At 43.5% G+C, this 18,010-nt stretch overlaps 1 protein-coding gene across 1 annotated transcript in view; it reads right to left on the bottom strand.

The window, feature by feature from the left end:
- The window catches only part of LOC124792512 (protein singed wings 2), a 129,018-nt gene that overhangs the window by 57,624 nt on the left and 53,384 nt on the right, over window positions 1–18,010 (bottom strand). Inside the window, exon 4 of the mRNA XM_047257950.1 lies at window positions 2,226–2,385. Within this exon, the coding sequence (XP_047113906.1) occupies window positions 2,226–2,385 (160 nt within the window). The remainder of the gene's footprint in view (window positions 1–2,225; window positions 2,386–18,010) is intronic.

Consider the following 18,010-nt stretch of genomic DNA (forward strand, 5'->3'; position numbering starts at 1 on the left):
TGACACGCCTGTCTTCTCTAGTGAACTGAACACTTCCCTTGTAGGCTACAATGGAGGCAGGTAGAGGGTGAACATTACAAGATTCACTTTGGATGCTCATTTTCCCACCACCTAAGCGTTCACTATAAGGGTACGGAATTGTTTTATAATTTCAAAACGGATAGGTAGTACGTCTTTACCTTTCACGTTTTAAATAACCGAGTAATCGTACTCAGTGACACGTAGGATTCCTCAAAATGGATTAGTTAGGTATTTTATATTATCCCGCATTTAGATTGTGGTGTCATATTCGAGGTGCTCCAGAGATATAGTGCGGTGACGCGAGAATGTCACCCGACGTGCGTACGTCATCACAATTACTTGTGTCTGGGTCTGTAGCGGCGTCAGCCGCGCTATGGCGGTCTCCTGAGGGTAGTTCCGTGGTACTGGGCTCCACTAGACTGAAGAGCTTCTCTGAGATGATGTCAGACACAGAAGAAGCGGGTTGTTATTAATCAGATTTTGCTTAGCAAAGTGTCATTACCCGAGTAATAAATACGTGGACTGTGAGGAATACATTCTTTCGTTACTTATTCCGCGAGTTACTGATTAGTATGAGCGAAGATTGACTTCAGAGCGAGGTTCCAACAGACGGATTTCGGTCCCACTCCCAAGAAAGTCGACGGCAACCCTCGCATCACCCATCTCTTAACACTGCTGATGACCATTCACACCTCTCAATGGGGATGGTGAACTCTGAAATGAATTCCAGGATCCAATTTTTTATTTAAATCATGGATTCAATGACAACACAACAGACAGGAAATATTGATGTGGGCCATTTTGTAAATGTAGCCAGCGACGATGTTGTTGTTCTGGTCTTCAGTTCTGAGACTGGTTTGATGCAGCTCTCCATGCTACTCTATCCTGTGCTAGCTTCTTCATCTCCCAGTACCTACTGCAGCCTACATCCTTCTGAATTTGTTTAGTGTATTCACCTCTTGGTCTCCCTCTACGATTTTTACCCTCCGTGCTGCCCTCCAATACTAAATTGGTGATCCCTTGATGCCTCAGAACATGTCCTACCAGCCGATCCCTTCTTCTAGTTAAGCTATGCCACAAATTTCTCTTCTCCCTAATTCTATTCAATACCTCCTCGTTAGTATGTGATCTACCCATCTAATCTTCAGCATCCTTCTGTAGCACCACATTTCGAAAGCTTCTATTCTCTTTTTGTCTAAACTATTAATTGCCCACTTCTCACTTCCATACGTGGCTACAATCCATACTTTCGGAAACGTTTTCCTGACACTTAAATCTATACTCGATGTTAACAAATTTCTCTTCTTCAGAACCGCTTTCCTTGCCGTTGCCAGTCTACATTTTATATCCTTTCTACTTCGACCATCATCAGTTATTTTGCTCCCCAAACAGCAAAACTCATTTACTACTTTAAGTTGTCTCATTTCCTAATCTAATTCCCGCAGCATCATCCGATTTAATTCGACTTCATTCCATTATCCTCGTTTTGCTTTTGTTGATGTTCATCTTATATCCTCCTTTCATGACACTGTCCATTCCGTTCAACTGCCTCTCTAGGTCCTTTGCTGTCTCTGACAGAATTACGATGTCATCGGCGAACCTCAAAGTTTTTATTTCTTCTCCGTGGATTTCAATTCCTATTCCGAATTTTTCTTTTGTTTCCTTTACTGCTTGCTCAATATACAGATTGAATAACATCGTGGATAGCGTACAACCCTGTCTCACTCCCTTCCCAACCACTGCTTACCTTTCATGTCCCTCGATTCTTATAACTGCCATCTGGTTTCTGTACAAATAGTAAATAGCGTTTCGCTCCCTGTATGTGACCCCTGCCACCTTCAGAATTTGAAAGAGAGTATTCCATTGTCAAAAGCTTTCTCCAAGTCTACAAATGCTAGAAACGTAGGTTTGCCTTTCCTTAATCTATTTTCTAAGATAAGTCGTAGGGTCAGTATTGCCTCACGTGTTCCAACATTTCTACGGCATTTCTACGGCAATGTAATAGACATTAATGTTGTCACAATGTACCAACACGTAGTGCAAAGTCTGTAGATTATAATAATGCAGTTGTTTTTATTACGTCATTAAAATTTCATTTGTAGCAAAGGGTTGCTTAAGGCTTTGAGTGTGACCCTAGGACGATGTTACATGAATAAATTCAATTTCATCGCGGTAGCGCTTGCCTGCAGCTACGCTCTGCTTACCTGACAAGTAGACTTGCTTCAGCTCATCCAGGTCGTCGAACAGCTCGGGATCCAGACGCTCCAGGTGGTTATTCCGCAAGTCCAGCGTGCGGAGAGATGTGAGGTTCCCAAGGGCGTCCTCGGGTAATTCGCGGAGGCCGAGACCCGTCATGTTCAGCGTCTGGAATGAGCACGTATGGCCGGTGACATCAGCAGACACCAAAGCATTACTAAGGTGAAGAAATTTCTCACGGATGACGGAAAGCCACCTACTGCAAACGAAACCTCATTAGGGCAGTCGGTACAACAAGTATAAGATGCGATCAGAAAGGTGACTTTTTAAGGCTGCACAGTTCAGAATCGGTAGGCCAATCGGGCAAAATCGTCGTGAGCGTTGAGGCAATCATCCCACCAACCTATCTGTTTGAAGATAACTGGTAAAACAACGCGTCCTGCTGCATGAGTAACTCCGTAACTACCTGCTGCACAGCGTCATCTGGCCCTTCACTGTACTTTTTAACGGCCTAAACGCATAATAATGGCATGGTGAAGAGATCAGGCTTATAGGGAGGGTGCTCGACAGTCTCTCACTTGAATTAGCGTATCTTCTACATTACGGCGTTGGCCATATGGAGACGTACGTCATCGTGAAGCATCATTGCCCCTTGAAGCACCATTCCACAACGGTGGTTTTCGACGGACATGGTGCCCGACGCACATTCTTCATTCTGCAATGGATGTCTACCGGTGTTTGCCCCTTGGAAGCATTGGTAATAATGTCGCCCTAGCTCATGTTTCTGCAATCGAGTCGGAAAGACACGAATGCCACACAACTTACCTCTACCCCTGTGTTAATATACACGCAACGGAGTCGCACTACGTTGTATATAAGCAGCAATGGAAACTTTTTGGTCGTCCCTTATATATCCTTTTTTTTTTTGGTCATCAGTCTGGTTTGATGCGGCCCGCCACGAATTCCTTTCCTGTGCTAACCTCTTCATCTCAGAGTAGCACTTGCAACCTACGTCCTGGATTATTTGCTTCACGTATTCAAATCTCTGTCTTCCTCTACAGTTTTTGCCCTCTACAGCTCCCTCTAGTACCATGGAAGTCATTCCCTCATGTCTTAGCAAATGTCCTATCATCCTGTCCCTTCTCCTTATCAGTGTTTTCCACATATTCCTTTCCTCTCCGATTCTGCGTAGAACCTCCTCATTCCTTACCTTATCAGTCCACCTAATTTTCAACATTCGTCTATAGCACCACATCTCAAATGCTTCGATTCTCTTCTGTTCCGGTTTTCCCAAAAAAATGGCTCTGAGCACTATGGGACTCAACATCTGAGGCCATCAGTCCCCTAGAACTTAGAACTACTTAAACCTAACTAACCTAAGGACATCACACACATCCGTGCCCGAGGCAGGATTCGAACCTGCGACCGTAGCAGTCACGCGGTTCCGGACTGACGTGCCTAGAACCGCACGGCCACCGCGGCCGGCCCGGTTTTCCCACAGTCCATGTTTCACTACCATACAATGCTGTACTCCAGACGTACATCCTCAGAAATTTCTTCCTCAAATTAAGGCTGGTATTTGATATTAGTAGACTTCTCTTGGCCAGAAATGCCTTTTTTGCCATAGCGAGTCTGCTTTTGATGTCCTCCTTGCTGCGTCCGTCATTGGTTATTTTACTGCCTAGGTAGCAGAATTCCTTAACTTCATTGACTTCGTGACCATCAATCCTGATGTTAAGTTTCTCGCTGTTCTAATTTCTACCACTTCTCATTACCTTCGTCTTTCTTCGATTTACTCTCAAACCATACTGTGTACTCATTAGACTGTTCATTCCGTTCAGCAGATCATTTAATTCTTCTTCACTTTCACTCAGGATAGCAATGTCATCAGCGAATCGTATCGTTGATATCCTTTCACCTTGTATTTTAATTCCACTCCTGAACCTTTGTTTTATTTCCATCATTGCTTCCTCGATGTACAGATTGAAGAGTAGGGGCGAAAGGCTACAGCCTTGTATTACACCCTTCTTAATACGAGCACTTCGTTCCTGATCGTCCACTCTTATTATTCCCTCTTGGTTGTTGTACATATTGTATATGACCCGTCTCTCCCTACAGCTTACCCCTACTTTTTTCAGAATCTCGAACAGCTTGCACCATTTTATATTGTCGAACGCTTTTTCCAGGTCGACAAATCCTATGAAAGTGTCTTGATTTTTCTTTAGCCTTGCTTGCATTATTAGCCGTAACGTCAGAATTGCCTCTCTCGTCCCTTTACTTTTCCTAAAGCGAAACTGATCGTCACCTAGCGCATTCTCAATTTTCTTTTCCATTCTTCTGTATATTACTCTTGTAAGCAGCTTCGATGCATGAGCTGTTAAGCTGATTGTGCGATAATTCTCACACTTGTCAGCTCTTGCCGTCTTCGGAAATGTGTGGATGATGCTTTTCCGAAAGTCAGATGGTATGTCGCCAGACTCATATATTCTACACACCAACGTGAATAGTCGTTTTGTTGCCACTTCCCCCAATGATTTTAGCAACTTCTAAATCTGGGCACATACTGCTAACTAGAGGATAGGATAATTTATCGTAGAATGAGGAAGATAATTGCGATATCTGACCACCTGTGGCGTCTGCCTACCGTAACGTTCGCTTGCCTGACGTATCCGATTCACTGCTTTCTCAGTTTTAGCCAGTTATAGCCAATAAGAAATTAAGCAACATAAAATCTATTTCACATTCCAAGAACGTCCACAAGTAAGTTGGTTTTAACCCTGATCAGTGACGAAACACCATTCCGTGGTTAAAAACTTGAGGAAGCCGACGAGTAGAATGAACGTAAATGATCCTGTACGATGCGAGACAGTGCCAATCATATATTGGAAGAAAAAGTACAGGTTAATGACGAAATTAACACGATGTCAAATCACCTTTGCACTATGCCACGTCGCACTACGTGCGTTCGTGGAGTATTGAAATGTCCGATGTGCTGCCGAGATACATCTTGCCTCGTCTGTTACAACTGACAGTCCAGATTCCTCGTTTTAGATGCGCACTACAGTTGAATTCCAGCCAGCCCGAAACGTGTTCGTTAGGCGACATGTGATCGGATTACGCTCATCGTAATACCGTGTTAAGGATTTGTGACTCCCGAAGAGATCGCTGCGTGTGTGGATTCCGTAGCTGCTTCTGAATGGGAAGACGTATGTGGTGTCACTGCTACGTAACTGTTCACCGGTTAAGTATGTGAGCAGATCAGAAACCTTATGCGATGGAGCGTCAAACGGTCAGAACATCCGTCATAGTTGTACCACGATATAGTTCGCACGCTTCTCGGAAGAATCCCAAATGTGGTCACTGTGACTAGATTAGGGATTACATACACCGTGAATTCCGTAGGCAGACGCTGGAAAACTCGAGAGTGTGAAACATGTTAGAAAACCAAACATGCATAACACATAGCTAAAAAAAGAACAGCTTATGCTAATATTCCTTCCATAGACGATAAATAAGGTGGTCTTCAAGAAGACAAAAAAAATAAAAATATATAAATTGCTTTTTATTCAAACATTTATTAAATAGCTTCTGATGTAACAGCTTAATCCTATAAATGTATTTTCAGAACGACAATTTTTTTGCGAAATAAATATGAAGTGTCCATAATTGTAGTGCCTTGTGCGATCGTAACATTAACTACGGATGTATTGGGCTCTCTCGTGCGAGTTTTCCATTACAATAACAAAATTTATTTTGATCCTATTTAGTATGTACGTTTTGTTAATATGAACCCATTGCTCTCGAAGAAGTTCAGATAATTATTATTATCACGGTTAAGCGATTGCATCCTTTGCAGATGTATAACATCGAATGCTTACCCAGTCATGATGCTGTGCACAGTTATTATTCATCTGGCGTAACAGAGAACTCGACCTTTGCAGTTGCTACAAACCGAGTAAAACAATGGCAGTGTATTTTTGAAACAGGCATCATTTTATTGTTCACTTGAGTGGTTATTTATTGAACTGTGAAGAAACGAGCAATTTAACAAACATCCGTTGGCATATTACGTTAATGAGTCGGTCTCTCTTCGAATTATGGTTCTCGGATCTACTTTCGTTACGTCAAAGCTGCAATATTTTTATGTTGCCTGACTAAACAGTCACAGTCCCATTGGCTCAAACAGTAAACTAAAGAGATCACTATTCAAGTAACGGATTTTTAGACCAATCAGCATCACGTGTATTATTACTGAAACTCGGTGTATGCCCTAATGCAGATTTTCCTGGGCATTAATAAACAAAGCTTTAGGCACAGATTTCTGTATAAAATTGGTGAGATTCTCGTGGCCACTTGCTGGCGTATTGCCTGTTGGCTTTTGTCTACGGATCTTCGGAGGGCGTTTGTTGAATGACTTTTCCGACGTTCCGCCAGAACGAAAGGGTGGCATTGTCAAAGATTCACCTCCCGCCACCAGCAATGAAGGGCGAATCTTTGGCAATGTCAGACACTCGTGCTGAAAAAAAAAGTCAGGAAAGTTATTCGACGAAAGTCGGCCGAAGATCTGGAGACAAAAGCCAATACGTCACACAATTTGTGTTCGGCTGCACAGTAATGAATGCTGAAAGGCACTACATAACACTTATCTTTTCAATTACTCAGATACACTAATATCGTAATGCTCGTACGAGTATCTTTGCTTATTGTTATACGTATTTTATTGCCAACGTCTGCTAACCTCTTAGTGGTTATTCAGTCTGACTATAATTTGTATGCTCGACACTACCATTGCCGCCGCCACCAACCGGTAATCCCACGTAACAAGCTCGCGGTCAGTCCATTTGCTTAACACGGTTTCATTCATTAATGCATTCCTAATTAGAACTCTGTGAGAGGCGTTACATGTTTACCACAAACATTTAATTACATGCGGACTTAAGTACATATGGTAATTGCTGGGCTATTATAGCCAGGCATCTCAGAAACAAAAACGATGCTCTGTTAATAGAGCGAATTACTGCACGAAGCTGAGTCGAAGCCGGGTATTACATAACTTTCATGCTATGAAATACAATAAATAACTTGAGTTTGCAGAGATATTCTTCAATGGAATTCGTAAACGGAGGTAGCCACCAGTAAATACTTTAGTCTCCTCTTAAACTATACCTTATTAAGAGCCGATTTTTTCTTGGTTGCTTGAAAATGTGTGTTCCTGAAGAATGAGCAGGTTTCTGCGCCGAAGTGAGTCATAATGAAGTGTTGTTCTTATTTCTAATATTTGTTACATGTACTGAGCTTTACTGATGTTACTGCTTTCCACTGGCCACAGTAGAATAATTTTCAGTTTAGCTAGTTCAACCCTCGACGTGTCACTCAATTCTAATGCGCATGCTTGCACACGGTGCCACTACGAAACTTTCAGATTAAGCTTTCGTTACGTGGTTGTCTACCCAGGACAACTAGCTATCTTGTAAGTTCTATCTTCGTCCTAGTATTCGAAATCACGAACCTCTGTCCAGTCAGAACCTCCAAGTGTGTGATTAATTTATGAAATTATTAACCTTGTTAGTGTAAGGATGAAAGCTGAAGAAGTGAATAAAAAATTTGTGCCATGGCCGGAACTCGAACCCGAGTCTGCAGTCCGTGCAGAAATGTTAACCATAGGGCTACGGTGGTGTAATGGTCAGCACTTCTGCCTAGTAAGCAAGGACAGCCGGGTTCGAGGCCCGGCCGTTGAACACATTTTAATTCATTTCTTCGGCTTTCATCCCTATCGGGATAAAAATTAGGCTCAAATGCCTCGGGGAAAGTTGAATGATATACTTTTTAGTATAACTGTTACAATGCTAGTGTCTCAAATAGTTCTATTGTTGATCCTTTTTCCTACATTTAACAAGCAAGCAACATTATCGACAGTCGCAAGAAAAAAATGGCTCTGAGCACTATGGGACTTGACATCTGAGATTATCAGTCCCCTAGAACTTAGAACTACTTAAACCTAACTAGCATAAGGACATCACACACATCCATGCCCGAGGAAGGATTCGAAACTGCGACCGTAGCAGTCGCGCGGCCTAGAACCGCTAGGCCACCGCGGCCGGCGACATTCGCAAGACCAGTATAGTATTGATAGATGATGATGATGATGTTGTTGTTGTTGTGTGCTCGTCAGTCCGAAGACTGTTTTGATACCAGTCACCACGCTGGTCTACGCTACAAAAGTTTACCGTAAATACTACATCCAACGTCCATTATAAACCGATTTCTGTATTAAAGCCTTCGTGATTTAAGGCAGTTTTTACCCCCATTCCCCACTGTTCCTTCCAGTATCAAAACACGCTAATGAAGCTAAACATAATGACCACTGACGAACACTAGATAGCGTTGCTATCGCATGACACGTAAGGTGTGTAGTATAGGTTGACTCGGCAATGATGGAACACCTCTAGCGGTATTGTTGTTGCTAAGATAGTAGAGTAGGCAACTTTCCAAGTTTCCAGTATGGACCAAAACAAGAGAACATATCAGTGGACATGGATTTTAAAAGGCATGCCTTATAAACTATGAGCTTTTATTCATCTTCTATAATGTACTTTCTTTACTTTCCATATTTTGGGAGAATGTAGTGTGGACCAAAATGACCTGTAAATAGGCGCTCTAAATTGCATATCTTAGAAGCTACGAGCTCTTATTCACTAGGAGCGATGTATTTCACGGTAGCGAAGATAGACAAGTGCTCATAGCTATTAAAGTATGCATTTCAGAGTCCAAGTTTACTGAATATTTTCTTCTTGTTTTCGCCAAGAATACTACCTCTAAAAGTTGCTTACACTGTGATCTTAGCAAAACCGGTAATGGTGCATGTACAGGGCTATACAAAAAGATGATAATGATGTTTTTTTTTTGTGGGCGCTCAACTGCGCGGTTATAAGCGCCCGTACAAGATCCCAATCTTTACACAGTCCAATCTCGCCACCTTCACGAATGATGATGAAATGATGAAGACAGCACAAACATCAAGTCCTCGGGCAGAGAAAATCCCCAATCCGGAAGGGAATCGAACCCAGGACCCCGTGATCCGGAGGCGGCAATGCTAGCCACTAGACTAAGAGCTGCGGACGATACAAAAAGAAGGAACACATTTCAAACATTCATTGCTTACAAGCTACAAAAATGTCAAAACGATTGCTCATTTCCCGCCACACACGGAGCAGCTGGTGTCTCGTTGTCGAATTCACAGCTTCAAAAATGCGATGTTGCAGACTTTCAAGACTGTTAACCATAGGAAGGGATAAAAACACGGTCTTTTACGTAACCCCACAGATAAAAGTCACAAGGTGTGAGGTATGGAGACCTCGTAGGCCACCAGCGATGAAATTCATCTCCTGCTCCTCCTGTTCCAATCCAACGTGCTGGTGAAATTCAGGAGCAGTAGATGAACTTCATAGCCAATGGCCTCCCATGTCTCCGAACATCATACCTTCTGACTTTTGTCTGTGGGGTTACGTGAAAGACCGTGCTTTTATCCCCTCCTATGCCTAACCCTCTTGGAAGTCTGCGACATCGCATTTTTGAAGCTGTGAATTCGACAACGAGAGACCAGCTGCTTCGCGTGTGGCAGGTAATGAGCCACCGTTTTGATATTTGTCAAGGAACCATGGTGTTCTCATTCAATGCACAAAAATTTGAATTTTTCTCTTTCCAGGAACGTTGGAATTATATTTCTATCTTTCGTAGTGTGGAAGCAATACATGCTTGAAATCTGTTCCTTCCTTTGAATAACCCGGTACTACACTGTCAGAGGTATCAGAACGATCTTTGCTTATAACTTTCGGTCGTTTCAGGACCAGAGTTCCTTAACTCAAACTGATGCATCTTCCAACCCTCCATCATTAATGAATGTCTGTAACATCGTCACTGAGTCACCCTGTATAAGTGGAGCTGAGATTAAGAGATTAATGAGAAATCATTTTAGAAATGATACAGAGATAAAACGAGGAAATCCACTGACAGAGGCGACTGTGTCAAATCATGGATGGGGTCGGCCCGGCGCCTGGGAAGGAGAATCTCGAAACCGGAGGACTAGTCCACTATTTGGGTGGTACTCTCGTGAGCGTCTATGGACAGTGGTTGAAGGACGGTGAAACCACGAGTAGGCGGACAAGGGGTTGGACGTCCACACCTCATCCAAGGATGTGCAGACTGGAGGCTTGCTCGCATCGTAAATCTGGATAGGCGGTGATCTGGCAGATCTGACACCAACATTCAACGCTGGTGTATGACCAGAGTTTGAGAAAATTTCGTTCGAGCCCAATGTCTAAGGGACAGACAAATGAAAACCAAAGACCCGCCGCAATAGGACCATGGAACGGTTCCATTCAAAAGTCATCACCATGTGCATTAAGACGTATATACCACTGGGAGATGAAATGATCAATTCCTGTTTCACAGAACGCGGTCGGCTGCTGACGAATCCAAAACCGCACGCACTCATGGACTTCATCCTTCGACTGAACCCAACGTCCAAGCATCTCTTTCGTCAGGTAATAAAAGAACTGAAAATCACACGGTGAAAGATGCAGGTCGTATGGAGGATATCGCTATGTTCCCCAACCGAATCGCTGAAGCGTAGCCTTCCTCCGATTGGCAATGTGGGGGCGGGTGTTATCGTGCAACAGAATTATTCCCTCAGACAGCATTCCGGCAGCCCGAGGGCAAACGCCAAAACCAACAGTAAAAATGCCCAACATCTCCCTCACCAAATAGATCCAAAGCTATTCGCGCACGTTCCTGTAAGGTCATGATGACCTTCTTCGGCGGCAGCGTCCCTCTGCTTGCCGAGTTTCTCGAGCGTAAACCACAGCAATGTGCAGCACTAAGGAGAAACTTTGCAGAAACTGCGACGCATCACAAAGTCAGTACGCCCAGGAATCATGTCGAACGGAATCATGCTGTTGCACGATAGACCCGCCCACACAATGCCAATCGAACGAAGGCTACGCATCAGCGATTTGGTTGGAAAATACTCTAAGATCCTCCGTACAGCACGGATCTTTCACCATGTGATTTTCATATCTTTCGCGACCTGAAGAAAAGCCTGCGTGGACGTCAGTGTCATTCGGAAGAGGAAGAGCAAGAGTCGATGTGGTTGTGGACCAGTCAGCGACCGACCGCATTCTACGGAACATAAATTCATCGTCTCGTCCCCCAGTGGGATAACTGTCTTAACGTGTGCGGTGATTGCCGGCCGTGTAGACGAGCGGTTCTACACGCTGCAATCTGGAACCGCGCGACCGCTACGGTCGCAGGTTCGAATCCTGCCTCGGGCATGGATGTGTTGATGTCCTTAGGTTAGTTAGGTTTAAGTAGTTATAAGTTTTAGGGGACTGATGACCTCAGATGTTAAGTCCCATAGTGCTCAGAGCCATTTGAACCATTTTTTGTGCGGTTATTAAATTTGAATGGAACTGTTCCATTGTCTCGTTGTGGCTGATGTTCAGTCTTCATTTAATTGCTCCTTATAGAAGACAAGCAGAAGCATGTTTCTTGCTACACCATATCTGGATACACTGTTATCCAGGTGAACGGTTGTTCGAAACCTATAGTGTGCAACGGATGCAGACTGGTGGAGGGCTGTGCTATGCTGTATCTTCACCACGGCTTCGATGTGACCTGTGAGAGATAGCAATCGATGGTTTGATAACAGCTATGACCTACGTGAACATTACTGCAAACCACCTGTTTCCCTTCAAGTTTGATGTCCTTACCGACCGCAGTAGCATTTTCCAGCAGGATAACTCTACGTGTCTCAAAGTGGTAATCGTGCTACAGTGGTTCGAGGAGCCTGATAGTGAACTCAGTTTGATATCTTGACCAACAAACTCATTTGATCGTAATCCGATGGAGTACATCTGGGACACTATCCGGCGGCCCATATTTTACGGGAACTGATGAGAAATGAGCAGACATCCGGCGGCAGATAAGTCCGCAAACCTACCAAGAACTTGTAGAATCAATGCTACACAGAATCGTCGCTGTATTTCTTACCAAAAGTGAAACAACACGCTGTTAACCAGTGGTCATAAAGTTTCGCTCATTAGTGTAACTATTCGCTGTTTCCTCAAGAATTACTGAAACAAGGATTCGTCGTTGCCTCGACGAGCCCTTACTCTACGTACTCTAGTCAATTGGTGCCATATGTTTCCTTTTCTTTGATTCGATTCATTACCTTCTGACTAGTTGTTCGAGCTACCTGTTGTGGTTGGCAGGAGAGCCAAAACCGTTTTACTAGAGGAGGCCGAAATGCACGCGTTTTAGCTCACGCAGGCTGGCGTGAGGTCTGGAACATGACAAGCTCTACCTTGGTCATCGTCAGTTATTTTGTACCAGATAGCAAAACTCATCTGCTACTTGTAATGTTCATTTCCCAGTCTAAATCCCTCATCACTACAGAATTAATTTGTCTAGTCTCAGTTACCCTTACTGTACTAATGATGACATTGATCGCATAACCTTTATTCTATACGCTAAATGTCCCATTCAATCGACTTTCCATGTCCTCAGTAGTCTCTGACAGAATTACAGTGTCATCGGTAAACGTCAAAGCTTTTATTTCTTTGCCTTGAACTTTATTCCTTTTCTGAAGTTCTTCCGAGTTTGTTTCACTGTTTGCTCAATGTAAAGACTGAATAGCAATGTTCAAGTTCAACCCTGTCTCACACCATTTGAAGTGCTGTTCCAACAAGTTCCGGTAAGGTCATGATAACCTTCTTTGACAATGATGACCCATATATGTCCATCGATTCTTATAACCGCAGTCCAGTTCAGAAGGCTAGAGGACGGTGATGACTAGGCTAAAAGCCAGAATTTACAGTATCTGATCAGAAAAGTTTTGCAACCATGGAATTCACTGCCAAATTTAGATTGACTGCCCTTCACATCTGCCATACAGTCCTCATTTATACCTTCAGATTTCAGTCTCTCAGTTTCTGTGAAGTATGGGCTACGCACCCAACATTATACTCATTCAGATGCTGCCACGAAAGCTATAACATAGTGGCTATGTTCAACAGGTTCAGTTTTTTACGATCACGACATACAAGCTCTAGTTCATCATTGGCAAAACTGCATGATGGATGATTCTCCTCACGTGGTTAAAATGGCAGTATGACTGCTTGTTGAAAAGTAATGCCTCCGAATTTTAAATGTCGAAACTTTTAGAGCTTCTTAAATAAAACAAACATTATTCACATTTTACATCTTTATTCTTAACGTCTACATACAAGGTGGAATCCAAAATTTTCGGGACTGGTGCTGCCATCTGGAAAGTAGGAGTAGTAGATCTCTGCATTGCTAGGTGGCGAGAGCTGCATATCTAATGAGTCAGTGTGCGGAGTGGCATTCAGCTTGGATGACGTGTTGCGTGTCCACAGTGATTTCCGCAATACTCTGTGTTTGGTGTGTGGCGATTTTACGATGGACCCGCGAACAGAACAGAGCGTGTGTATCAAATTCTGTGCGAATCTCGGGAAAAGTAGTACGGAGACCCTTGCAATGATTGAACAAGTGTTTGGGGGACAAAGCACGAGTCGTAGGCGTGTGTTTGAGTGACACGCTCGGTTAAGGGCGTGCCGTACAGACGTCGAAGATGATGCTCGAAGGCCCGTTAGCCGCACAACGCTAGACGTTGTTGCCAAACTTCAAGAACTGGTTCGTGCGGATCGACGTCGAGCCATTCAAGATCTTGCGGATGAAGTGGCTATTGGTTATGGGACATGTCAACGAATGTTAACTGATGAATTGGGCATGCATCGCGTCGCCACAAAATTTGTGCCAACGATCTTGACAGCCGATCAGAAGGCACAGTGTGTTGAAGTGTGCACGGACCTTCATCAGACCGCATCTGATGATCCAATCGTCTTGTCACAGGTTATCACCGGCGACGAGAGCTGGATTTATGGTTATGACCCAGAGACAAAGCAACAATCGTCCCCGTGGAAAAGCCCGAGCTCTCCAAGACCCAATAAAACGAGACAGCAAAGTGCGCAAAGAATTCGTCCCACCCACCCAAACAGTGAATTCCGGGTACTACTGTGACGTTTTGCGACGGCTCCGTGAAAAAGTGCGGCGACGACGGCCCCAAACTTTGGGGTCAAGGGAACAGGCTGCTGCATCACTACAACGCGCCTTGTCACACGTCCTTGCCCACCAGGACCTTTTTGGCAAAAAACGCCAGATCTGGCAGCCTGCGACTTCACGCTATTCCCAAAACTGGAACTCGAGTTGAAAGGCCGTCGGTTCGACTCACTAGAGAGGATTCAAGAAGCATCGCTGGCGGTGATAAACACCCTCAAAGAACAGGACTTCCAGAAAACGTGTGACCAGTGGCGGAAGCGCTGGGACCGGTGTGTACGTGTGGATAGGAACTACTTCGAGGGTGATGGTGACCATTAGGTTTTCAACAGTCCCGAAAATTTTGGGTAGCATCTCGTATTTGCAGCCTCTGCTGCAAGAGGGCTTCGAACTGTGGCTTGTAACAATACGATGTGTAACATGCAACTACGTCGGTGCGTTTGAAACAGCGTGCTGCAATCCAGTTTCGAATGCGAAGAGCTCGGCCACATACTGAGCACTCTCACTTTCAGCATGACAGTGCCGGACCACCCTCGAGCGCTGCGTCATCTGCAGCACTGAGACTCCTCGGGTTCACTATCATCAATGGTCCTCCATCTTGACCCCATCTAAGTTCCATCTCTTTCCATAACTTAAAGAAACGTTCGAGGACTTCATTTCGATAGTGACGAAGTGATGCAAGCAGGAGTGAGTTGTGGCTCTGTCAACAAAGTCTGACATCCTACAGTGATGGTATCAACAAACTGGTCTCCCTCTGGAGAAACGTGTTTGTCGCTGGGACGACTGTGTTAAGAAATAAATATGAAGACATGAAGAATAAACACGTAGAATGTTAACACTTTGCCGTCCGCACGTCTCGTACATATATATTCGATTGGCGCTGGCAGCGCTTATACGAATAGCTTGTCGCCTTTCCGTTGAGGACAAGCTTCAAACGCATTGACTTTTGCGCGATTTAATTTTTCTGGAATCCTCTATTTTGCCGTATCGTTCCACAAACTCGAATTTACTTTTCAAGTAACTTCTCTGCAAGTTCTACACTGTTATAATAATTATCCATGCAGAAGTGATGCCACTTTCCATCAGAAGGCGTCACTAGTTCCATCATTGCTTTTGCTAAAGGCTGTCCAGCGCTGGAATATATTTTGAATGAGGAAATGTATCCCGTATTGCCGCGCGGAGTGGTCGTGCGGTTTGAGGCGCCATGTCACGGACTGCGCGGCCCCTCTCGCTGTAGGTTCGAGTCCTCCCTCGTGCATGGGTCTGTGTGTTGTTCGTACCGTAAGTTAGTTTAAGCAGCGTGTAAGTCTAGGGACCGATGACCTCAGCAGTTTGGTACCTTAGGAACTCACACACTTGAACATTGGTATCCCGTACTCGAATCACACAGCATCCGAATGAGTATGCCATATTTCGTAATTTTCGACGGATTGTAAACTTTATTATTTAATCGTCCACGCCACGGTATCATTCCTTCATTAGCTGAGATGTTTTGACTTAGATTAAACGTTTTTTTAAACTTTTTGGAAAAATAATCATTTACGAATTGACTGCGACAAGCCTTTCGGCATTATCCGGTTTACTGTTGCTGTCGGAAAAATGTAAAAATGATAATATTTGTCTGAATCGGTTGCGGGACTTCGTTTTGCGAAATATCGGTGTCTCTGTTAACGGACTCGTTGATCAATAGTCATCGATCCTTGCGTTTTATACAGTTTCCATAAGGATAGCAAGCCCAGACCATTTTCTAACTTCGGGTCCCGTTTTTTTTTTGGTCATCAGTCTACTGACTGGTTTGATGCGACCCGCCACGAATTCCTTTCCTGTGCTAACCTCTTCATCTCAGACTAGCACTTGCAACCTTCGTCCTCAATTATTTGCTTGGCGTATTCCAGTCCCTGTCTTCCTCTACAGTTTTTGCCCTCTACAGCTCCCTCTAGTACCATGGAAGTCATTCCCTCATGTCTTAGCAGATGTCCTATCATCCTGTCCCTTCTCCTTATCAGTGTTTTCCACATATTCCTTTCCTCTCCGATTCTGCGTAGAACCTCCTCATTCCTTACCTTATCAGTCCACTTAATTTTCAACATTCGTCTATAGCACCACATCTCAAATGCTTCGATTCTCTTCTCTTCCGGTTTTCCCACAGTCCATGTTCCACTACCATACAATGCTGTACTCCAGACGTACATCCTCAGAAATTTCTTCCTCAAATTAAGGTCGGTATTTGATATTAGTAGACCTCTCTTGGCCAGAAATGCCTTTTTTGCCATAGCGAGTCTGCTTTTGATGTCCTCCTTGCTCCGTCCGTCATTGGTTATTTTACTGCCTACGTAGGAGAATTCCTTAATTTCTTTGACTTCGTGACCACCAATCCTGATGTTAAGTTTCTCGCTGTTCTCATTTCTGCTACCTCTCATTACCTTCGTCTTTCTCCGATTTACTCTCAAACCGTAGCAAAATTTGCCTAATCTGCGTCCTCCAAAAGTAAACGAGGTAGCATAATGCTCGTAACACTTAAATATGCTGCATACAAATATTAGCCACGGAATCCAAAAGCAAAGAAATTCGTACCTGTAATCAGCTCACAACATTATTTTCATGACTTACTCTAAAATATCCAAGGAATAAACTGGAAGTGACAGCATGCAGGAACTTACAGTGTGTCATTGTACTTGAATTTGCGTCAGAGATGCAATAGATAATTTGGAAGAGGACTTCCATTCCATTCCTGGACTTGAAAGACAAGCTTCATGGATTTACTACCAAACTAACTCAGTTACACAATAAATATGCTCCCCCAAAAACTGGAAACCCGAATGGAAAACCTGCACCTTGCCTAATGGAAGAGCTAAAACAGTTCATGAATCTCAGAGCCACTGCACGTCAGACTTATAAACGAACTTCTACTGTTGAAAATAAAATTGATTGCAAGCAAAAAGGAAACAGAGTCAATCAATATGAGAGAAAAAATAACTAAGGCATGCCAATACATTCATCTAAAACATACAGACCAGATGCTCTTTATGGAAAAGCTTGTGTGATGTAGAGAATTATAAGCAAGGTACAAGCTGCAGCTGATCCCTCTGTCCCAACCAAGGAGTTAGACCAGTACTTGACTTTTAGCAATAAGTGTCATTGTCCCATAAACAAAGCAACAAAGCATAGACTTACTGATTATTTCATGGAAGTATATGACAGTAGTCGCAAAAAATTCTGTCTTGAGGTGACAACTTCAGATTTTCATTTAGTGTACAGGGCAGCGTCACAATCCAAATGATGAAACTTGCTGTTGGCCCGCTGCTGCTCACAACTGCTGCTCTCAAAACATTGAAGCTCTTGCCTGGACAACACTGCAGAAACACTCAGTCCCATCAAAATACAAGCACTAGAGATCCAATTGCTAAGAAGAATAGCTGGGTACATTCTTGAGTTCTTGAGATGATAGTACTACCCAGAGGGCAGAAGATGTTAAAGCCAGGAAACTACCTCAAATTGGCTTACAATACGTATATACATCCCAGTGCCTACATGTCATGTGAGATTTTCATTATTATCTCTCTTTATGCGAATTATTAAGTCATAGAGAAAGAATTAATAGTACTTTTTTTATAGGAAATTTAATGTAGTTTAATTTTAGTCTGTGACACGTTTTCGCTAC

This window comes from Schistocerca piceifrons, chromosome 1 (assembly GCF_021461385.2).
Source record: "Schistocerca piceifrons isolate TAMUIC-IGC-003096 chromosome 1, iqSchPice1.1, whole genome shotgun sequence".
Lineage (NCBI taxonomy): Eukaryota > Metazoa > Arthropoda > Insecta > Orthoptera > Acrididae > Schistocerca > Schistocerca piceifrons.